Raw genomic sequence first — 25,720 nt, 5'->3', positions numbered from 1 at the left:
TAAACTTTGATAAATCAGGAAAGAATATCCAGTGGAAAAAAAGACAGTCTCTTTAGCAAATGGTGCTGGAAGAATTGGACAGCAATATGCAGAAGAATGAAACTGGACCACTTTTATATACCATACACAAAAATAAACTCAAAATGGATGAAAGACCTAAATGTGAGACAGGAAAACATCAAAACCCCAGAGGAGAAAGCAGACAACAATCACTTCAACCTCAGTTGCAGAAACTTCTTGCTCAGCACGTCTCTGAAGGCAAGGGAATTAAAAGCAAAAATTAGCTATTGGGACCTCATCAAGATAAAAAACTTCTTTCCTGCAAAGGAAACAAGCAACAAACTAAAAGGAAACTGATGGAATGGGAGAAGATATTTGCAAATGACATATTAAATAAGGGTTTAGTACCCAAAAAGCTATAAAGAATTTACCAAACTCAACACCCACAAAAACAAATAATCCAGTGAAGTAATAGGCAGAAGACATGGATATACACTTTTCTTAGGAAGTAATCCAGATGACCAACAGAAACATGAAAAGATGGGCAAAATCTCTCATCATCAGGGAAATAGAAATAAAAACCACACTGAGAAACCACCTCATACTGGTTAGATTGGCTAAAATTAAAAACTCAGTATCAAAAGATATTGGCAAGGATGTGGAGAAACAGGAACCCTCTTACACTATTGGGGGGAATGAAATCTTGTGCAGCTGCTCTGGAAAATAGTGTGGAGGTTCCTCAAAAAATTAAAAGTAGAGTTACCCTACGACTGAGTAATAGCACTACTAAGAATTTATCCAAAGGATACAGAATGTCTCATCCATAGGGGCACATGTACTCCAATGTTTATAACACTATCAACAATTGCCAAATAATGGAAAGAGCCCAAATGTCCATCAACTGATGAATGGATAAAGATGTGCATTATATATACAATGGGATACTATTGGAAATGAGAAAGAATGAAATCCTGCCATTTGTTACAACATGGATGGAACTGGTGGTAATTATGTAAAGTGAAATAAGTCAGTCTGAGAAAGACAGATATTATATGTTTCCATTCATATATGGAATTTGAGAAACATAACTAAAGACCATAGGGGAAGGGAAGGAAAAATATAGTTTCAAACAGAGAGGGAGGCAAACCATAAGAGTCTCTTAAATATAGAGAACACTGAGGGTTGATGTGGTTGCAGGGGAGAAGGGGAAATAGGTGATGGGCATTGAGAGGGGATACTTGTTGGGATGAGCAATGGGTGTTGTATGCAAGAGATGAATCATGGGAATCTACTCCTGAAACCAAGAGCACATTGTATACACTGTATGTTAGCTATCATGACAATAAATCATATTTAAAAAAAACACACATTAACATTACTATACTTGTGACAAATAATTCTCTTATAATAAATAAAAGTCTTCAAATACAATATTTATTTTCATCATTTTCTCCTCTTTTTGTCCTACAGATCCCCACACTGACTTTGCCATGTATCCTTTCTTTAAAATTTTTAAATGTTTATTTTTTGAGAGAGAGGGAGAAAGAGCATGAACAGAGGAGGGGCAGAGGGAGAGGGACACAAAGAATCTAAAAATGGCTCCAGGCTCTGAGCTGTCAGCACAGAGCCTGATGTGGGGCCTGAACCGTGATTTGGGGTCTCATGACATGTGCTGAAGTCAGATGCTGAACTGACTGAGCCACCCAGGCACCCTACCATGTGTCCTTTCTATCCATTTATTTTCTACATAAGCATATATATGTGAGATTGGCAACATTCTGAGGAGTGACAAGCACAAGGAGAAACTGTGATACCTTGGATGATAAACCAAATGGTATTCATGGTCTAGGTTCTAGAGACAGATATTATTTAAATTCACCATTTCTTGTGAGATATCTGTCAGCTAGCAACTGAAATCAGTAAAAATAACTCTTGTTTTTGATAATTTTCTATGTTTTTTTAAAATTTTTAAATGTTTTATTTATTTTTGAGACAGAGAGACACAGAGTACGAATTGGGGAGGGGCAGAGAGAGAGGGACACACAGAATCTGAGGAAGGCTCCAGGCTCTGAACTGTCAGCACAGAGCCTGATGTGAGGCTCAAACTCACAAACTGTGAGATCATGACCTCAGCTGAAGTCAGACACGTAACTGACTGAACCAGCCAGGCGCTCCTGATAGTTTTCTACTTAATATTGTTATTTCAAAAGAGGTACTGACCTAGCCACTCAGGTGCTCCAAAATGACTGTGTAATTTTTAATTGATGATCTAAAACATATATGTGTTTGTATATATATTTTATCTCTATTTTGGTATATGTGTTTGCTTCCTTCAAATTTTCAACCTCAAGTTCTTATTCTAATTATCTTAAACCAATGTGACTTCCCAAACTAAAGCACAATAGAAATGACACTTTACTTATTGATAAAAGGTCATACAAATGTTTATCCACTATAGAAAAAATATATATTGTGGCTTGGTATTTTTTTTAGTAATGGGGATATTTAAAAATACATATAATGTCATCAGGAGTTTATATTATTTCTGGGAAATAGTGAAACATATAATCAAAATTATGTGTGAGTAAAGAGTGAACTTAACACAGAATAGATTGAAGATAGCTTCCTGAGAAGTTAAGATTAAATATTGAGGGACTTTAGAAAACTCTTAGTTATAGGAAAATAGAAGAAATGTGTCAATAACAGGCTACATGAGGTATTACAAGAATATGTTTAAAGAATTAATGAGGGGTAGAAAGATTTGGAGACAAAGAAAGAGAGGGATGAAAGATGAAGCTGGAGAGATAAGAAAGGACAAGAACTAAAGACTGTTGTTGACAAGCTGCAATAGTTCAAATAAAGACATTTCCATATCCAAGAAGTTGGGGGAGATCATGTGGGCAAACTATTTCTTTGAACAATCACTTTCAGTAGTTATTGGAATGTCTGAGCTCCTCTCTACCTGTGATATTAATTTTATGAGGTAGACACCATAATTATCCCAATTTAACTGATGGGAACTGAGCACAAGAAGGTCAATACTTGCCCAAGATCATGATGCTGCTAAATGGCACTGCCAGGATACAAATCCAATTTGAAAGATGGGAGAAAACACCAAATTGTTAAAACAGGCTTTCCCTAGGCAATAGGATTAGGTGAAGCTTAGGAGCAACTTCAAAAGATTCCACAAAGACATTATTACCTTTTGAATACTTTTGTGCACTCAGGTGTTCATTTTCATGAAGTAGCACAATGACATTTATATTGAAATAAGAAATACAAAACAAGACAAAATGTGACTTTTTCCAAGTTATCCACACTAAGAGTTAGAAATGGATAAACTAGAATATCCTTCTAGGTCTGTCAGTCATAGGTCTTTGCCATTAAGACCTTCCTGATCAGCAGTGATATCTCAATATATCAACTTTGGAGGAAACTGACCTGCCATGGAGACAAGCACCACCTTCTCCACACTGAGTATTAGGTTCCTTATAACACAAGATACTTCTGTTCTTGAACTTCTATCCATTGTGATAGATGATTCCACATGAAGCAGTCCATTTTCTTCTATTCTCTTTGTCTCAGAGGCTGGTGCCAAGTGCAATCCTTGAGGGTCCTTCCATTGTATCTCAGGCTCTGGAAACCACCCAGTGGATATGCAGGTCATCTTAATGTCTCTGTTATTGCCAGGCTCAATGTGAATATGAGGAGCCATACCTGAGACTAGGAGAGCCAAAGAGAGACAGAGAAAGTATGTATCTCCAAAAGTTTTCTTGCCAGTTTACATTTTAATTAACTTCTATGAAACTCAGTTTTCTTATTTATAAAACAGGAGTTAGAAAAATAACTGCAAAGAACTTTAGAGAAAAAAAATCAGCTGTATCAACATTTTAAAAGTACCCACATACAAAACATGTCTGTATTCTTTTCTTTTCCTCCCTCACATTTGAAACATTACCTAGTATTTTATCTGATGATTCTTAAAGTTGAGTAGACAAACACTCTATGATTTCATTTGCAGCCTCTAAATTTAAAGGAACACAACAGTTTGTGGTTTTCTGTAGCAAATTGGTAGTCATTTTACAAATATCTTTTAATCTCTAATTCTAAAGAAGCTATTTTTAATAAGAACTTCCTTTAAGTTTGGAAATGCTATCAACATCAATGTAGTCCAAACAAACTAGCTATAGGTGGCTACAGAGAACCTGAAATATTGTTAGAAAATGGATTTCTTATTTTAATAAATTAAATTTATATAAGCAAATGTAAATTCAAATACCACATGCAGCTAGTAGCTACCATTTTGGATAGAACAATTTGGGGAATAGTGTTTTAATTATACATATGCCAGTTCATGTTACAACTGCATGTTCTAACTCCCACTTACATTTAGGAGTAGCCTTGATATGCTGGTGTAAGTGTTGTAAAAGGGAGATGATGTGTGTGCCTTCTAGAATATTTCCCTCAAAGGAAGGAGATACACTTTTTCCTTCATTCTTTCTCTCTCTCAAGGGCTGGAGTAGAATGGCTTTGGGTCATTGTCAAAAGTGAATTTTCTGGATATGGAAAAAAACATCAATATAAGAGAAATACGTGAATTTCACGGTTTATACTCACTCTTCCGGTTCTAGATCCTTTCTTCCTATAACTCAGAAGAATAGAAACTGGTTTAATCTACTATGTGTTGAAGTTCATTGTATAGTAGTGTAGCATTGTACAGTATTATGTACAATAACCAATGCAGTCTATAACAAAACAAAGAATCAAATTTCCTGGGATACAACTTGGATTTAATTTTGGGTTTGGGTTTGATTTGGGTTTAATTTTGTCTTCTGATAGATATGTTAAACCCCTAAACTTCAAAATCTATGCGTTTATTTGGAAACCATTCTGTACATGTATTAGTAAAGATGAAATTATACGGGAATAGGAGGGTCCTAATCCAAAATGATTGTGGCCTATGTAAACAGAAAGAAATTTGGAAACAAAAACACAGGGAAAAGGTCCCTGTGAAGATGGAGGCAGAGATGGGAAAGATCCTATCAAATCCAAGAAATGCCTAGCACTGCAAGAAACTGGAAGAGGCAAGGAAGTATTTTCCTTATATTATTCCCTGGGACGATAACCCTGATGATGCTTTGATTGTGGACTCTGGCCTCCAGAATTGTGAAAATATAAATTTCTATTGTTTTTGGGCCATCCAATTTTTGTTGATTTTTGACAGTCCTTCTGTGAAGTTGATGAAGGAAAATTATCTAATGTCATATGATATTGCATGGATGGCCATATCCTGAAGAAGTACCATGAGGTGACTAGCATATAGTGTTTCAAACCAGTGATGACTTAGCTGGCACTATGGTACCATCCAGTGCTGGTACTCATACATGGAATTTTTAGAATACAGTGGCTTTGAAAATCAGTAGAGAAGAATAGTTGTGAGGATAAGCTATAGAGTCAAAGAGTTACACTTGTACTAGCTGGCACAACTGAACCAATATGTCTAACGACTCAATCTCTCTGTGCTTCCATTCTTGTTTTGTAAAACCAGGATTAAGAGAGTCTCAACTCATATGAATGGTCTACAAATTCCTTCATATAAAGCGCTTACGGGGTTGTATTGAATAAATATTATTCATCTTAAAGAGTTAATTAACTAAGAGTACAAAGAAAAGATGTTTTTCCTTGCTGGGATCCTTCCAATTGAAAGGCCATTATCCCACTGTATTTCTTGTATTCAGACTACTTGCTAAGAGTTGGAGGGAAATGTGGTTGAGGATGGGTAGTTTATAAAAACAAGATTATATTTAGCAGGTCTTTTTAGAAACACAATAAATGCTTAATTTGATTCTGATTTTCTAGAGAGAGAAGAGTAAAGTTGTACTTCGAATTACATCATTCTGTTTGCCTTATTAAATGTGGGGGTTAAGGGTAGAACAACGTCTGAGTCCAGCATCAATTAAAAATAAGAGTGGAAATTAGGGGTGGTGGGTGTGGATAATTTCACAGGCTTGAAACATGTATTCCAAGTGTTGTCTTAGCCATTAATGTTCTCTTATGAATGATCAAGTCAAGACAGAGGAGTCAAAGTGGAGAAAAGATTGTCAGCAGTAGAGGAAACCAGGTCACCATTGTTCTCCTACCATCGTGGGTTTCTAACTGGCATAGTTGAGGCCTACATAGTTTCTGACATAGCACAAGCTGACTTTAAAACATTTTTTACCTATTTCGAGAGTCTGGTATTTTTTATTGTCTTATGACCATGACAGGGAGAGAAAACCTATGGTTTTCACCATTATGAGACCATATGATTATGTTACCTAATATAAGGGCCTTCAATTTTATTTCTTATCTTTTAGAAAATATTTTGGTTAAGTTTGCAACCTATACTTGTGGTTTTGATAATAATTATTAACTGATGGATTTGCTTACCTGTACCCTACAAGTGTAAAACTAGCTTGATAGTAGAAGACAGTGATGCTTATTGATTGTAAGTAGAATTTAATGTAGGGGTTCTTGTTCACTACAACCTCCTGGATATTGAAACAGCAAAGAGAATGAGTTGGTTGTTTTGACTCAAGGTATAGAAGAATCTTTTCTCTAGAAGAGGGTACAGTACTATGGATTTGCCTGCAGAGACTGCATTTTTGTCACAAAGTGATTACTGACACTGGGGAAAATGTCACTCCTCCAGGAAGGAGAGACAGATTAAAGAAATTCATGCCATAAGTCACAGTGTCTAAGCAAATCACAGGAAAATATGAGTTATTCAGCTAGAGAAAATCAAGGGCTTGGTATAAAAATCTGGCACAAATGGAAACTATAATGCTACACAGCACTAGACACTACATTGCAGTAGTTACGGGACTGAATGTAAAAGGATCCATCCTAGGAAGAAGTACAGAAGGTCATGGATAATTCATCTGGAGGCAGTAAGATCACTGAATCAACCTAGCACTTTATTTTTCTGATGTATCATGAATTAGGATAGCAGGTTCAAAGATGAGATGGGTCCCATTATGATCAACAAAATGTTGCAAAAAAAAAGCAGCTCACCTACAATTAGGGAGCACAAAGACATTTTGGGGGGAAAGTCTAGATTTTTCAAACATATTTGTGATCACTTATTATGTCAATATTTATATACAAGTTTATATTATAATAGGCCACAAGGTGATACAATTTCTTAAGAATTTAGAAGTACATCTTTTTTTTCATTAATTTCAAATGTGAAAGGTTGTATCTACAAATATTGGACTTGGTTGGAATATAAAATCCAGATATTTCTACCTCCCACAGGAAAAAGAGAAGGGAAAACAAATTTCTTTGGATGGCTTGAGGGCTTCTGGACTTCATAAAAAGATGTGTAGAATTCAAGGGTATTGCTTGTAATATATGTCCACAATGCAAATTAAAGAGCTTGACACAGGGTTTATAGTAGTTTAATTAAAAAATATATCCTTGGGTAGGAAATAAAAGTTATCTTGCATATATGACTTGGAAAAATCATATCAGAAAATCTGTATCAGAAAATCTCAACTACGAGGCACAGGAGTTTGTGATGAAGATTCTAAAAATTGTGTCAACAAATTACCATTTTTGAAGCTCAAAAAAATTTCGAGCAGAAGCACGATGTTAGAATTTTGTGTCAAGAGCTTCAAGGTATGAAATGCATTCTTCTAAAGACTCTGGGGTAAAATGGAAGAATAGTGGAAAGGTGATTTCTATTTAGTGGTAGAATTACTCTACACAAAGAACAAGTAAGTCAGAGATAAAGAAAATTGAGATGATCCTGAGTTATGACATATTTTTATTGAAGTAGCAAAGTAGCAAGCGACTCCCAGATTCAAAGCCCTTGATAAAGGTTTATTCAAGTTTTAGGAAATGTTTGTAGGATTCTAGAAGTGGTTGTCTAACAACTGGAATACTTCACAAGTTACAATAGAATGAAAGATCCCTGCTTAAAAGGCAAAAATTAATGAATGGATGAATATAATTGGTCTCATGCCTCTTAGGTTCTGATTAAATGCTTCCAGTGGAGTTACACTCGTTTGCATACAATAGACCCTTGCAGCAAGGATCCCCAGTATACTTACATAAAAAGCAGATATACTGTAAACTCAGGAAGGAATATCAGAAGGAGGTTACTATTCTTACCATGACTCAGCAGAAACATTACCAGAGGATGTGTGGATCAAAGTGTCTGGTTACAAAAATGTTGACTCAGACAGGTATTTAAAGCTTGCAGGCAAGTGTCTTTGCAATTTACCCCCTTTAATATCTGAAGAATTATATAAGAGCACACCCTTTATTGTAAAAATACGGAATCAGGGTTACTTATGCATATGAAGAATTGTTACTAAATAGGAGGCAGGAGCATTTGCACACAGGTCAGGGAGTTCTGGAGGAAAACAAATTTCCTTCCTTTTGGAGGAAGGTCAATATCATTTCTCTTAAGTCCGTCGTAAGAGAGATGATGCAAAAACTCTTCATCTGAGCTCAGTGCAAGGTCCTAAATTGTTTATAGAAAAAATGTTGTTTCAGTCTCAGCGTATTGTTGAATTACAGTCCTTCCTTACACTTTCACTCTTGCAGTACAATTGTGTGTGTGTGTGTGTGTATGTGTATAATAACAGAACAGGAGTGAGATATAAGGGGATAAATTATGCAGGATCTGAATAAACAATGATGTATATTAAGAATAGGCAAGACCACATTTCACTGGGCTTTTCCCAGAGTGGGCAGCAGTGAAGTGCAGAAACCTAGACTGGATGTCAGACTGGTCAGATATTTTCTGCTTCTTTTTACTTCCTTCTGAGACTTAGAAGACAAAGTTACATTTCTGGGGTTCTTCTGAGATAGAACATACAATAATCCCTGCTCTTTCTTTTCTTAAAAGTAATTATGTCGACAAAGATAAAAATGGATTTTCACTACTACCCAAGAAAGATGGGGCACACTGATTAGATTTGTTTTACATATTTAACTTTCTTGACATTCAATCATAGTGTTTGTATAGATTTAGCTACCTCTATCCATATACACCAATACTTTAGACTGCTGATGAAAAAAATAATACAATTTGTGTAGGAGTTTTCATTGCAGTGACTTACCTGTGACCAACATTTCAAATTGTACTTCACTGTAGAATGTGGAGCTTTCAAAGAAACACCCATACTCCCCTCCATCTGAAGGTCGGATGGGGTAGATCCTTAGGGCAACGTGCCCTTTGGTAATATTGTCCTTCAGGAACTCTGTCCTCCCTTGGTACTCTGGTATCTGGTGCTCCAAATGATCCTGGGAAGTCCTATATTGATGTACCAGGCCTGAAAGATCATTTCGGTACCATGTCACCTCCATGTCTTGAGCATCCATTGATGGGCTGAGGTGACAGGACAACACAGCCTCCTCCCCAACCACAGCAATGACTGGTGTTCTTGGTCCTATCACATGAAATTGCCCTGGAAGTAATTTTTAAAACAAGAGAATCATCACTTAGACAGTGATAGCATGGTAGTGGTCATCTAATCAGTAAAAAGTTACATCAGTTTAATTAACATAGCAAGCTGTAGTTAATTAATGAACAGATTTAAAATAAAGATGCCCAAATACACTGTCAGCATAAGGGATAATACAGGACATGATGACAATGTAGAACAATCATATGATCTTAACAACAATTTAATTGTGTTTTCCCTTTGCCTAGGATTGAAATTCAAATTATATAAATCGCATTGTTTATGTCATAAAAATTACATGTGTTAGAGAATATTATTCTCATTTTACAGATGAGAATATTGAGTTGGTCAATAACTACTAACTGAGTCTGTGATTAATGAATTGAGCGAGTGAATGATAAATTGTCACTAAATACTTAATTACAAAGGAATTATTTAAGAATGCTAATAGTAACATCCAAATGTTTCCTTGCTTTAAATTATGTACTATATATGGGGTGCCTGGGTGGCTCAGTTGGTTTAACATCCGACTTTAGCTCAGGTCATGATCTCATGCTCCATGAGTTTGAACCCCACGTCAGGCTCTGTGTTGAGAGCTCAGAGCCTGGAGCCTGCTTCAGATTCTATGTCTCCCTCTCTCTCTGCCCCTCCCCTGATCACTCTTTCTCTGTCTCTCAAAAATAAACAAAGGTTAAAAAATTAAAAAATAGGGGCACCTGGGTGGCTCAGTCTGTTAAGCGTCCGACTTCGGCTCAGGTCACGATCTCACGGTCCGTGAGTTCGAGCCCCGCGTCGGGCTCTGGGCTGATGGCTCAGAGCCTGGAGCCTGCTTCTGATTCTGTGTCTCCCTCTCTCTCTGCCCCTCCCCCATTCATGCTCTGTCTCTCTCTGTCTCAAAAATAAATAAATGTTAAAAAAATTTTTAATAAAAAAATTAAAAAATAAAAATAAACTATGTACTACATAATATAACTAATAATGAAATACAATATGAAGCTATTAAAATTATGTTTAGAAAAAAATAGAACAATATTTATAATATCTCCCATTTTAAAACATAAGTATGACATCCTGTGTACAACATAAATTTTCTAGAAAATTACATCATTAAAAAATAAATTTGAGGGCATTAAGATGGCTGAGAAGTAGGAGTGCTGGGATTTTCCTTGACCCTCAAACACAACTGTATTGAGATCATGTCACTTGGAACACCCAGGGAATCAATCTTTGTAATGGCAAAAGGATATCAACAGTTGGAGGAAGACAGCTTGGCAGGATTGAGGTGTGTATATGTGATTTGGAGGAGATAAAACAGCACAGCAAAGGAAGGGAGGGGAACCTTTCTGTGTAGAGACAAAAGGGAGAGAAAGAGATAACTGGAAAAAGTCAACATCAAGTTAGCACATGAGGAAAACCTCTCTGGACTACAGACTAGGGAATAAGAAATAAGGAGAGTGTCAGTTTCTATTTTGCAAACAGTCTTAGGAGCTGAAACTCAGAGGTTTCAAAAGTGCATGATTTTCTCCAGACTGAAGCTGGGAGTCCTGGTGTGCACTCTGGGGAGGAGGGAGCTGGCACCAGAACACTAGCACAGATCTCAAAGACCCAATGGACAATCACAGTCCCCCTCCTTGAGCACTGCAAGAAGAGGGTTTATTGCCTCCCCAAGGACAAAAGACCCTGCCCGATGCCAGGCAAAGGCCTTTCATCAGCAGGGCAGAGTAGCTCTACCGCAAAACAGGGTCCATGCAGTGCCAGTTCCCATAAGATTGTGGGTTCTGAATCCCAGCCAAGCACCTAAAAGGCATGGGAGAACTGTGGAGCAGGGCAAACTGACGTCCCTCACTACTCTGTGAGGGCTGCCTAAAAAGCATGGTTTGAGACACCTGGTCTGGGGAGGAGAGATTGGGTTATTGCCAATTTTCTCCCCATCACCAACACCTTGGGACTTCGTAGAGTAGCACAGCATGCCCCACTTCCCTTCATCCCTTGTAGGAGGGACTACCTACACCAAACCGTACCCTTCTGTGCCTGGCAACTGCCTATCTTCTGGAGCAAGACTGACACTAATCCAACCAGAGGACCTCTTCCAGAAGAGCACAGCCACCTGTTCCAGTCACCAACTGATAACTGTTTTTGTTGTTGTTTTTTTCTTTTTCTTTTTCTTTCTATTTCTTTTCTGTTCTTTTCTTTGTGATTCTTTTTGATTTATATATATATATATATATATATATATATATATATATATATAAATATGTATATAGGCATATGATTTAGGCATGTATGATTTAGGCATATATATATATATATATATATATATGGCATATATGCATATGCATATTTATTTGATTTGGCAGTTTTTATTCTCTTATTTTTCCACCTTTTCTCTTTCTTCTTCATTTTCCACTCTCTTTTTCGGATTTAGCCTTATAGTTGTTGTTTTTTTGTTTTGTTTTGTTTGTTTGCTTGTTTTAATTCTCTGGTATTCTTTTCTCCCCTTTTATTTATATATATATTTTTTTCTTTTTAGAATCAGGTTTTGCACCCATTTTCCTTTTCTCCAAGGCTACTTCAACAAACAAATCACAGCACACCTGGTTACAGGCCCAAACACTCTACCACTACAAGCAAGGAGGTGCTCTGCAGATGACTGACCAGTGGGATAGAGCAGCCAGAAATGCAACAACAGAGTGCACACAACATTTGCAAAAATTCTCAAATATATACTAGCAAATCAAATTCAACCGTATATTGAAAGTATTATTCACCACGATCAGGTAGGACTCATTTCTGGGCTGCAGGGTTGGTTCACTATCTGCAAATCAGTCAACTTGATACATCCTGTCAATAGATTCAGAGAAAGCATTTGACAAAATACAGCATCGTTCTTTGAAAGAAAAAAAAAAAAACCTCAAGAAAATCTGGATAGAAAGAACATTCCTTAAAATACTAAAAACTATATATGAATTGGCCACTGGTAATATAATCTTCAATGGGGAAAAACTGAGGGTTTTCCCCTAAGATCCAGAACCCAATAGGGATGTCCACTCTCACTACATTTCTTCAACATAGTGTTGGAAGTCCTAACCTCAACAATCAGACAACAAAATGAAACAAGAAATAAAAGGCATCCAAATTCGTTAAGTGGAAGTCACTGCTTTTTTACCTCATTGCTTTTTCCCACAAAAAATTTTGTTTCCTGCAATGTCTCCTTTCTAGTTATTATCTTTATTTATTTGTTTAAAGATTTCTTTTGAATAATTCTTATGAAGCTCGTTTATCTGGAATACTATCTCTCAAATTCTTAACGATAATTTTGCTAGACAGAGTATACTTGGTTGTATTATTTTTCTTTTTTCCTTTTAGCATTTTCATATATCATGACACTCTTTTCTGGTCTACAAAGTCTACTAAAAAGGTAGCTGATAGTGTAATAGTGATTCCTTTACATGTAACTAATCACTATTCTCTTACTGCTTTTAGTATTCTGTCTTTATGTTTCATTTTTGACATTTTAATTAAAATGTGTTTTGATGCATATCTCTTTGGCTCTTTATCATTTTTGGAATTTTGTGTGTAACCTGGGCCTCAATGTCCTTTTTTCTTTCCCCAGGTTATAGAAGTTTTCAGCTATTATTTCTTCCAGTAACTTTTCTGCCCCTTTTTCTTTCTTTTGTCTCCTTTTGGAACATATAGAATGTGAGTATTAGCATGTTTGATGTCATCCCTGAGGTCTCTTAAGCTATCTTTATTGTTTATTTCTTTTTATTTCTCAGTTTTGGTGAATTCCACTCCCTTGTCCTCCAGAATGCTGAAGCATTCTTCTATACCATGTAATCTGCTGTTTATAAACTCTTGTGTATTTCTTTTTTTTCATTTTTGCTATTTTATTATTTGGTTCTGATTAGTGTTTTCTTATATTTTCTATATATTTGTTAAAGTTCTTACTGTATTCATCCCTTCATCTCCTGAGTTTGTTAAGCATCTTTACAACCTTTATTTTGAACTCTTTTCAGTTAGATTACTTGTCACAGCTCTTGGCAGGGTGTGCCCTCTGGCATTAGCAGACTGGAGAGAGAATTCCCAAATGTCACCTGGCAGGCCTGGGAGCACTAGGGCTGGAGGAGAAAGCAAAAATGGCTGCTTCCAATGTCTGAGTCCCTAATGACAGTCTTCTGCCTTTTTGGTAGGCACTACAAGATGAGAAACTGGCTCTCCACATATATGGTCTATACACTTTCTGATATGGAATTTTTGTTCTGGTTTCCATGTCAGATGAGCCTATGTGAAAACCCTTTAAAAGAAGGTTTTCCTTTCCCTATAGTTTTATCATTTTCCTGGATGTAGTCCCCATTGGTTTTCAAATACAGGGGCTTGGGGGGCTTATCTGTCCTGTGCAGAATTTAAGGGTTAGGATGCCTAATGTGGAGCTCAAAATTCTTGCTTCTCTTGGAAGTTTCTTACATTTGAGATACGTCCTGACTATGGAATGTCATGCCTGGGGTGTTTTACTTTTCCTTTTCTCTGTCTATGTCTCTGTCTCTTTCTCTCTCTCTCTCAGTCTCTCTCTTTTTTCAAGACTGTATCTTTCCTTCTTCTACCTAGCTCAGTGGTATCCCATGTGAAGGCTTTGTCAACCAGTTTCTAGGTCTCCTTTAGAAGGAGTTATTCCATATGTAGTTGTAGATGTGTTGTATCTATAGGAGGAAGTGAGTTCAAGATCATCCTTTGCCACTGAATTACTTTCTTGTTAGTTCTTTTCTATGTTTGTGGATAAAATGTTCTGTGTTGGCAGGCAAATTTATTTTTTAATTATTCCTCCAAGAGTAATCAAACTTTCCTCTACTATTTTTGAATGCAAGTAAAATATATACATAAAATGTCTCAAATTCATCAAGAGAATTAAGATTATTATTCATCATACATTATTCCCATTTGGACTAATTGAATTTTTTTTTACTTCTTATTTGTAGTTCAAGATCTTATTTATAGAAACAATGCATCTACTTTTGTACAGTCAGAAATACAAAGATAGTAACAAAAACATTTATCTGATCAAAGTAAAAGTAAAATTTAATTCCATTTTTGCAGGACTTGCATTTTTTTGCTCAATGAATAATTAATTCTAATGCAGTCTCTTTCTTTGCAGACACTATGTAGTAATTCATATGATTCATCAGAAAACAAATTGGGCATCAAGCATATAACAAAAGAATGTCTTCTCTTTCAACATTCATCCATTCAAATTAATTGTTATGTATTTAGTGTGTCACATTATAATCAAGACTATGAAAAAAGCTGATAAATGGTAAGAAACTAGCATTCAAGGATTCCCTTGTCTCTTTTCAGAACTCTACAGCATACTCCTTTTATGGCTGTATGTATTACATCAGAAAAGATTCTGATGCCACACATTGGGAAAGCTAACAGAGGGATCTGATAGATGAAAGGGGAAAGTCTTCTTGAAAAGGATGAGATGCACCAGAAAGAACAGCATGAGCTGTGTATGTCAGAAATTGTCATGGGAGCTGAACCCAGGAATAGTCACATCTTTGGTTTGGTGGGCACCTGATCACTCCAGAGTCAGGAAATATTTCTTTGTATTTCCTTAAGTACACTTTCATATTTCCATAGCCAAGACTCTATTAACTATAAATCTGTTAATAAGTTATTCTCATTTTTGTCTAAGCCTTACTCAGCTTCCTATATGAGTTTCTCCACATAGTCAACCCATACTGTTAGTGCTGCATAAACAATGGATGACTGGGCAGCTTGATAGTTGAAAGCAAGAACAGGAAGTGAAAACTGACTAGGCAAGGTAAATCTGAGAAGAACTAAGTAGGGTAGGTATGGAGCACAAGTTGTCAAACAAACTATGGACACATTTTTTTTTGTATATAATTAGCATGTAAATCTGCATGAAACATAACGTAAATCATGGGCATTGTAGCACTTCAGATAGTCAGGAGACTACTAATTAAATGGTACAGAAGGCTCAGAGTTCAGTGGTACATGTTTTTACCAATTTATATTGGAAATGACAAGAGATTGTTAGACTATCCACATAGACTTGGGCACTTGGCACATGTACCATTTGGAGCTGGAATTTCTGACTCAGATATTATGAAATTGCATGTGATTTTAGTCAGGTGACAATCTGTAAGTCCTCAGAAGGATCCCTGAAATAATTGATAGATGGAGAAAAACTGAGTTTATTACATAATAATAAGGGCAAGCACCATCTCAGCAGAATCTTTAAGAAAGGGAGGTCAAGAATGGTACACTTTCAATGCACTGTCCCATGTGCTGAGTGGGTTGTCTTTCTTTCACTGTTGGTGGAGGATTCAGCAGCTATCGTGTGATAATATGGCAGTAAAGACAACTAACTGTACTCTGACATTCTGCACTTCTTGCTTATAATCTCTTCACAGTTATAAGCAAATGAATTTCTGCTGAGGGGATGGAACTATCTGGTAATCTTCCATGTCGAAGATGAGGTGGTAACATACATATATCGATTTATCCAACTGTTATTTCCTAATTAACCACTGTGACACACACAAATGGATGAATTGTCATTCAGTCAGTGTAAAAATTTGTGTCATTTAATGATAATGGGGCTAAGGAAATTACTTGAGGAAGCTTAAGACTTTAAACCATAAGTTAATTTAAAAATGTTTGCATATGGGGCAACTTGGTGGCTCAGTCGGTTAAGCGTTCAGCTTCTGCTCAGGTCATTATCTCTCAGTCTGTGAGTTCGAGTCCTGCATCATCTCTGTGCTGACAGCTCAGAGTCTAGAGCCTACTTTGGCTTCTGTGTCTCCCTCTCTGCCACTCCCCTACTCATGTTCTGGCTCTCTCGCTCTCTATCTAAAAAAATAAATAAAAACATTAAAAAAATTAAAAATGTTTGCATAAATAAAAATAGACTAAAATAGTTAATAATTATCAAAAGAAGAAATATTCAGTTGGACTCAATGTGATTATTCAGTGTGATGACTTCAGAAAAAGAACTAGAAGATATAATATCCTGTGTTAATACAGGTAGCTACAAGCATATTTTCCTGTATGACCACCTCTTTAATCAAAAGCTTTGTGTTCTCAGGGTGCCTAGTTGGCTCAGTTGGTCAAGCATCCAACTCTTCGTTTTAGCACAAGTCATGTCAGGCTCTGTATTGACAGTATGGAGCCTGCTTGGGATTCTCTGCCTCACTCTCTTTTGCCCCTGCCCCTCTCACACTGTCTCTCCCTCTCTCTCAAAATAAATAAATAAACATTTTCTAAAATATGGTTTTGTTCTACAAAGCCTTCAGCGGATGTATTATTCATTATTTTCCAAATCCATAGAGCACCTAACAATGTAAAAATAAGCCTATATGCTCAAAGAACTTTGCAAAACCACTTATTAAGACCAATAAGGTAATTGGTTGCTAAACTAAGAATTTAAAAAAACCACAATATGGAAATTTTCTTCAAACAACCATACTGTCCCATCACTAGATGTTAGAGTTCCAACAGTTAGTCCTCTACCATATTTTTTTCTTGTTTTGTTTTGTTTTGTTTTATTTTATTTTATTTTATTTTATTTTATTTTATTTTATTTTATTCTACTTTTTATTTTTAATTTACATCCAAGTTAGTTAACATAGAGTGCAACAGAGATTTCAGGAGTAGATTCCTTAATGCTGTGACCAATTTAGCCTATCTTCTTCCCACAACCCCTTCAGCAATCCTCTGTTCTCTATAATTAAGAGTCTCCTATGTTTTGTCCCCCCTCCCTGTTTTTATGCTATTTGCTATTTATGCTTCCCTCCCTTTATGTTCTTCTGTTTTGTATCTTAAAGCCCTCATATGAGTGAAGTCATATGAAATTTATCATTCTCTGACTAATTTCACTTAGCATAATACTCTCTAGTTCCATTCACGTAATTACAAATGGCAAGATTTCATTCTTTTTGATTTCTGAGTAATACTCCATTGTGTGTGTGTGTATACATATATCATATTATGTATACACACACACACACACACACACACACACACACACACACCATATCTTCTTTATCCATTCATCCATTGATGGACATTTGGGCTCTTTCCATACTTTGGCTATTGTTGATAGTGCTGCTATAAATATTGGGGTGCATGTGACCTTTTGAAGCAGCATATCTGTATCCCTTGGATAAATACCTAGTAGTGAAATCGCTGGGTTGTAACGTAGTCTATATTTAATTTTTTTGAGGAGCCTACATATTGTTTTCCTGAGTGGCTGCACCAGCTTGCATTTCCACCAAAAGTGCAAAAGAGATCCTCTTTCTCCACATCCTCACCAACATCTGTTGTTGCCTGAGTTGTTAATATTAGCCATTCTGACAGGTGTGAGATGGTATCTCCCTGTGGTTTTGATTTGTATTTCCCTGATGATGAGTGATGTGGAGCATTTTTTCATGCATCAGTTGGCCATCTGGATGTCTTCTTTGGAGAAGTGTCTCTTCATGTCTTTTGCCCACTTTTTCATAGGGTTATTTGTTTTTTGGGTGTTGAGTTTGATAAGTTCTTTATAAATTTTGGATACTAACTCTTTATCTGATATTTCGTGTGCAAATATCTTCTCCCATTCCGTCAGCTGCCTTTTAGTTTTACTGATTGTTTTCTTTGCTCTGCAGAAGCTTTTTACTTTGATGATGTTCCAATAGTTCATTTTTCTTTTGGTTTCCCTTGTCTCCAGAGACGTGTTGAGTAAGAAGTTGCTGTGGCCAAGATCAAAGAGGTTTTTGCCTGCTTTCTCCTCGAGGATTTTGATGGCTTCCTGTCTTATATTTAGGTCTTTCATCTATTTTGAGTTTCTTTTTGTGTATGGTTTGAGAAAGTGATCCAGGTTCATTGTTCTGCATGTTGCTGTCCAGTTTTCCCAGCACCACCTGCTGAAAAGACTGTCTTTATTCCATTGGATAGTCTTGCCTGCTTTGTCAAAGATTTGTTGGCCATACATTTGTGGGTCCATTTGGGGGTTCTCTATTCTGTTCCATTGATCTGAGTGTCTGTTCTTGTGCCAGTACCATACTGTCTTGATGATTACAGCTTTGTAGTATAGCTTGCAGTCTGGGATTGTGATGCTTCCAGCTTTGGTTTTCTTTTTCAAGATTTCTTTGGCTATATGGGGTCTTTTGTGGTTCCATACAAATTTGAGGATTGCTTGTTCTAGCTCTGTGAAGAATGCTGTTGTTATGTTGATAGGTATTGTATTGAATATGTAGATTCCTTTTGGTGCTATTAACATTTTAACAATATTTGTTTTTCCTATCCAGGAGCATGGAATCTTTTTCCATTTGTTGTGTCTTCTTCAATTTCTTTCATAAGGTTTGTATAGTTTTCAGTACATAGATTTTTCACCTCTTTGGTTAGATTTATTCCTAGGTATTTTATGGGTTTTTGTGTGTGTGTATGTAATTGCAAATGGGATCAATTCCTTGCTTTCTCTTTCTCTCGTTTCATTGTTGGTGTATAGGAATGCAATTGATTTCTGTGCATTGATTTTATATCCTGCACCTTTGCTGAATTCATGAATCAGTTCTGGCAATTTTTTAGTGGATTCTTTTGGGTGTACCATATAGACTATCATGTCATCTGTGAAGAGTAAAAGTTTGACCTCCTCCTGGCAGATTTTCATGCCTTATATTTCTTTGTGTTGTCTGATTGCAGAGGCTAAGCTTTCCAATACTATGTTGAATAACAGTGGAAAGAGTGGACATCCCTGTCTTGTTCCTGACCTTAGGGGGAAAGCTCTCAGTGTTTCCCCACTGAAGGTGATATTAGCATTGGGTCATTCATAGATGGCTTTTATGATCTTGAGGTTTGCTCCTTCTATCCCTACTTTCTTGAGGGTTTTTATCAAGAAAGGATGCTGTATTTTGTCAAATGCTTTCTCTGCATCTATTGAGAGGACCTAATCTTCCTACCTTCCTAACAATTCAGGAGATGGTTTAATGAAATCTGCTTGGAAATATACCTGGCAAAGATTAAATAACAATATTTGTTCTTCCAATCCATAAACATGGACTGTTGTTCTATTTTTGTGTCATCTTCAATTACTTGCATCACTGAAATATAGTTTTCAGAATAAAGGTTTTTGTTTGTTTGTTTTACATCTTTAGTTAGGTTTATCCTTCAGTATCCTATGGGTTTTGATGCAATTGTAAGTGGGATTGATTTCTTAATTTCTCTTTCTTCTGCTTTATTATTTGAGTATAGAAATACAACAGACTCCTAAAACTTTAGGATTTTCTGAGTGATACAAATATCTTGATATTTATACAAGCCCTTTTTACTATACCTGAGTTTTTGCTATTGAGGTCACTCAAGGTGGGGCCCCTAGATAGCTACAGGGTAGGTATTTGTCCCTAAAAGAACAAAAAATGTTATTGGAGGATTAAAACTATGTACCTTACCCCATTGAGATGAGTGGGATAGAGTTGTCCAATTATCAGTTGCCAATGATATAATCACTCATGCCTATATTTTGAAACTTCCACAAACATTATAAAACAATGAAGGTAAGAGAACCTCATGTCAGTGCACATACTGAAGTGATAGGAAAATGACCTACTTAGAGAGACATGAAAGCTCTATATCCCTACTCTACTCTATGCTCCACTTATCTTTTCCATTTAATTATTCCTGAGTTATAACCTTTGTAATAAAACTGTGAGCGTACATATATTCCCTTTCTGAGTTTTTTGAGTCATTCTCAACAATTACCACAAATGAGGGGAGTTTGGGGAACCCCTGAACTTTTAGTCTTCCTCGCAGAATGTGAATAGCCTCAAGGTCTCATTGGTGGCTGGTGTCTGAAGTGGGGATAGTCTTGTGGGACTAAGTCTTAACTTCAGGGATCAACATAGTTTGGAGTAAATAGTGTCAGAATTTTATTAAATTATTAGACAACCCACTGGCATTGGAAAATTGATTAGAAACATGTGGTTTGAAAATATAAAGGATAAAAGGCATAAAAGGAATTAAGAAATGATGGATCCTACTTCTGGGAATTGGTTCACTGGGCACTTAAAGATGTGGAAATCAATTAGGAAAAAAGCAAAATATGTAATCAATTTGTTTTTGCAATAGCTACTGAAATAAAAAATAATGGTAGGTCAGAACTTGATGCTGGAATAAACTCAGAATTTAGTCTGACATTTTTTATTAGCCTCAAACCCTACTCCAAATATTCTGGGACAAGAGGAATGCCGCAGACAATCCATATGGGAAAGGAAGGCAAAAATAGAAGTTATCAAAAACAGTAGTTATGTGGAATTTTCTCATTTGTGGATGAGTCTCATCTTGAAGAAACTTTTCTAAAATGGATGATGAAAGTTTTCAGTTTAGGGGCAATGATTAGCTTGCTATGAAATTTTGGTATGTTCAAGGTTCATGAGATACAACCCTGTGTCAGGATCCATGCTGTCAACACTGACTCTCTTTCTCCTGCTCTCTTGGCCTCTCAACCCATCTCTTTCTCAAAATAAGTAAAGGAAGGGTCAAGAACTCATTTGGTTGATGAGACTTACAGCACATGTAACTAGCATAGGGGTATTATTCAAGTATTCAGGTTTTAAAATGTCTATAAACAAAGAAAAATGCAAGCAGGCTAATAGACAAACTATCAGAAGGCATAGAGACACAACATAGAAAAGGACACCTCAACATAAAAGAAGACGATCACACTGGTAATTAGGGAAATGTGATATAACTTTTCATGCACAAGTTTTTTTCTATCCCCCCAAAACTAAAAACAAAACCCACAAACATAAAAATTGGGAGGTTGAGAAGCAACTGGCATATTTCTGCACTGATGGTGAGAGAGTAGATTAATGCAGGGGCCCACAATTTTAGTGTAGTTTTAAGCTTATGAGCTCCCCTTATCTCTGTTATAAACACTTGACTGCCAAGATAATATGCATGCCTCCTGTATCTTTTCTGAGTCACTGGTCCCCTGTTTGTTTGCTTCCTCTTTTTCTTTTTTTTTTTTAATGCTTATTTATTTTTGAGAGAGAGAGAGAGAGCGCGCACAACGGAGGGGCAGGGAGAGGGAGATATAGAAATCGAAGCAGGCTCCAGGCTCAGAGCTGTCAGCACATAGCCTGACGTGGGGCTCGAACCCACAAACCCTGAGATAATGACCTAAGCCCAAGTTGGACACTTAACCAACTGAGCCACACAGGCGCCCCTTGTTTCTTCTTTGTGTGTTGGTTCTGGTATAGATTTTGAGAGTCCTGTAGGAATATTGCCTGAGTATTGTTCTATGTGAATTTTTCTCCCTCATATATTAATAAGGTTAATGGATATCCTAATTGGAGCCAATTATCTGGTTCAGCTACCTCTGCACAGGGACTGTAAGAAATATTCCCAAGCAATGGCCAAAACTTCTTTTGTTTCAGACAGTTCCCTGACTTCTCCAGCTCCACATGGACTGCCTATTTTTGCTTTTTGTTGGAGGAAAGAAATGTGCGTCTGTTCCTCTGTCCAAACTGATGAGCTTTAGAACTGGGAGTCTTGTTTGTCTTCACTCTGGGCTTTTTTTCTCTATCCAGACTTCCTGGCAGTACCTCACCTCTTCTGCCTCTACCTACCCCTCCTCCTGTTTCTGCACCACCATGGGTGCAACAAGCATAACTGGCTCCTGCACCAGTCTTCATGCCTCCAGTGCCAGTGGCTCCTGCTCCTTCTATTCTTGGTATCTAGGAGCAAAGAGCACCTCCAGCTGTTGCAACACCTTCTTATGAGGTTCAAACTGGACCCTTCCCTAATCAATACGAAAGGGCCCAAGGGTTCTCTTGGACTTAAACTGCCCAATTTCTTTCCCTACAAGTGCCCCAGGTCAACATGGACAGTGGGAATAAGTGGATTGTCTCTTAAGTCAACCGAAGTGCAACACATTCAGTATTTAAGCTAATTTAAGTTTGTTAGTTTAATTAAGGAAGACTTGTCTTTAGAGTTATCAGCATTAAATATAAAACGTTTCTTCTACCAAGGTTTACTAAAGGTGAAATAAGCCCATGTTATCTCTGTTGTCATTTGTCAGCAAAAAGATGACCTAAAATGATACCACTTTCATTTCCTTCAAACTTTTCATGGGTAGTTTTAAAAAAACAAGTGCGTGATGGGTATTGAGGAGTGCACATTTTGGGATGAGCACTGGGTGTTGTATGGAAACCAATTTGACAATAAATTTCATATTAAAAAAGTAGAAAATAAAAATAAAAAATAGAAAAAACAAGTAGGCTAAATAAATTAAGAGGTTTATATATAAATGTTTTCATAGGTTTCAAAATCTTTGGTCACCTCAAACTTGGAAGTCTTGCTAAGGTAAATGATAAATTGGAATGGATACATTGGATATCTAAGTTTTGTCAAAACAGTAAAGTATTGAAGCATTGATGGCTGAACATAGTTTCATGCCTTTGGTTTCTTATTGAAGAGAAGCTGAAGATACTTGGGTCTGTTGGTAAACATGTGTTATGTTTTATTGAAAGACTGTACAGCAGAAAAACATGGTTTTAGAATTATGCAATGTATTCATATACACTGTATTCATATCTCAAGAATTCTGGTGTAGGAAGCAGTTCACATTTTTTCACTACTTAATTTTCACTGGAGAATAAAGTTTCTAAGAGTTAAAATTATGCTAAATATAATTAAAACTGATGGAAATAAGGGAAGCAACTCTGTATACAAGAAAATATTTGTTTTTAATACGAAAGGTATAAGGAATGTGAATGCATATTGTTGAAGGAAAAACGAAGTAATTTTGTCCTAAAATGAGACATATTGTTTGAAGAGAATAGGGTTAGGACAAAATCTGAATGAAAAGAAAGCTGTGGAAGGTTTGTGAAGGGGAATCCTTGGAAAATAATTTTATATGTGGTTAGTACTAAGTTTGAAATGAATGGGATTTGAAAGTACACGGCATTAAGTTTGAAACTATTTTAATCTTTGTTAAAAAGACAAAGTATTTTTTTATTTTCTTTGCTCTTTATAAGAAAATGTAATCAAAGTTGTTTTTTTTTCTCTTTTTACCAACCAGAAAACCAGTGTTTTACTTTATCTTCCCAGAAAACCATAGCTTGTATGTTTTGTCTTTATCAGGACTTTGATTACTTAAGAAAGTGCCTGGTTGGGTCAGGAGATAGGACATGGGACTCTTAACTCAAGGTTGTGAGTTCAGAAGCCACATTTGGTGTGGAGCCTATTAAAATGAAAAAAAAAAAGAAAGAAAAAATGAAAAAGAGTGAAACTTAAAACTTCTCGATGTTGAAGGAGCTAAGTATTGCTAAACAATATGTAAATTCCTGTGGAATCCCTTATTGTCATCTTGGTTAAATATAAATATTACACTTATAATAACCTATAATACGTTTTAAGCATGTGTTTTCAAACTTTCTGAGTGTTTTAACAAGATTTACAAGTTTTAAATCATAAATGAAATATTATTTTTAATAATTATGTTCCTTATTTGGTATGTGAAGTTACCTGGACAACAATGTCAAACCAAGAATGAAATGTTTAGGTTGTATTTTACAGGTAAATCTATAAGTATCTAGAAAATATATGAAATTAACAAAATTTATAATGTCCTCATAGAGAGTCATTACTTGAATTATTGAAATGTTGTATGTCACAGAAATAATCAGAATTCCTTATCAATTGCATTATAATAAACTCTCATATCAGATCTTTAACCATTTCTGAGGATTTTTTTAATTTTATTTTTTTACTTATTATTATTATTATTATTATTGTCATTTATACTTACTATTCTAATGCTCTTGCAAAATGTATTTCATCTTCAAGGAGATTCATAAAAAGGATTTTTGGGAAAATAGTTTTTTTGTATCTTTAAAAACATAAAATCAACCTGGGTAAGAATTTAACTAATGGGAAAGTTGCACTTAAGATGAACAAAATTAAATACATAGAACTAAATGTATTGAGGACGATGATAGAATATTACTTTGTGAACCAATGGAAGCATTTAAAATTTCTCCCTACCTGAAATCTCCAGAATTCAGAAACTCTCAGTAAGTGTTCTTTCTTCCATGGTATTTATAATTATTTGCATAAGTTCCATGAGAACCTGTTCTCCTTGTAACAGGGCACCATTGGAAACATTGGTTACATTACCAAGGCTTTGAATGGAATGTCATATTTGAAAGAAACATGCATAGACTCAGACATGACCAGATAGCTTTAAGGAATTAAGGTTGAGTTTTGGAAAGCAATAAACCCCTTGAGAATGTTGGCCTGATACCTTGCTTACAGAGTTCCCAGCAGCCTTACCAGCTGACAATGTATCTTACTGGCGGGTGTAGGATTTCTGCAGATGTTGGAGGAAATATATTTCCCAGATATATTGGAGACATTGAGAAGAGGAATACACCCAAATCTACAGCTATTGCAGACAAGCTTGATGACAAATATTTGCTTGTCTCTGGCCTCAAGAAGCTAATAAAAGTTCAATCTAGTGATTCTTTGTAAGAAGTTCCAGCAAGAAGATTTTAAAGGATCCATAAAATCAATCACTATTCTTGGTGAGATTAAGTAAATAATTATGCCAATTCTGTTAAAATTATACTTATTTTACAAACAAATTCGTCCTGGTTTGACCAGCTCTTGAAATAAAGGTGAATGTAGAGAAATATTATATGTTTCAATAATATATCTTTTTTGATGTTAGATTCTAATTTTGGTTAATTGTCTTTAAGAATTGGTTATTTGCCTAAGATGGACAACTTGCGGTAAACTTCAGAGAGACTGTCATAAGACCCCACATATAGACAATCTTCATGCTTATTACTCTATAGCTAATAAAAGGAGCCCCATGGACACATGCTTATTTAAACATCTGGACAATGGTTTGGACTCCCAAAACAACTGTAACTCAGTTGTCACCTTGATCAATTCATGTGACTTGGATAATAAAATATCTCCTTAAAAGTCAGAGCATATCCCACTCTATGGGTTTAGTTTTGAACTTGTGAATATAATGGATGACCCCACATGCCTTATCATTTGATTGGAGAATGAACTTGGGGATGCCCTTATCTCCCAGAACAATTCATCTCCTACTTACCAGTGATTCCTTGCAAGTATGATATGGTTAAAGCTAGACATCAGGCAAAGAAGCCTTCTTAATACTTTTATCCCTTAGTCATATTTATTATAGGACCCACCTCTTTTAATGTAAAATTGCAAATAAAGGCTTAGCCACG

General features: G+C 36.0%; 1 protein-coding gene across 1 annotated transcript in view; it reads right to left on the bottom strand.

Moving 5' to 3' along the window:
* LOC147584576 (butyrophilin subfamily 1 member A1-like) overlaps positions 1 to 25,720 on the bottom strand; it is a 252,076-nt gene that overhangs the window by 77,301 nt on the left and 149,055 nt on the right. The window contains exons 2-3 of the mRNA XM_086716962.1: positions 9,111 to 9,458; positions 3,442 to 3,723 (exon numbers count right to left, since the gene is read on the bottom strand). Of these exons, the coding sequence (XP_086573088.1) occupies positions 3,442 to 3,723; positions 9,111 to 9,458 (630 nt within the window). The remainder of the gene's footprint in view (positions 1 to 3,441; positions 3,724 to 9,110; positions 9,459 to 25,720) is intronic.

Source organism: Puma concolor, chromosome A1 (genome assembly GCF_028749965.1).
Source record: "Puma concolor isolate L17-30 chromosome A1, mPumCon1.1.hap2, whole genome shotgun sequence".
Taxonomy (NCBI): domain Eukaryota; kingdom Metazoa; phylum Chordata; class Mammalia; order Carnivora; family Felidae; genus Puma; species Puma concolor.
Note: the sequence above shows the minus strand (reverse complement) of the source record. Positions and strands in the feature narration are given on the sequence as shown.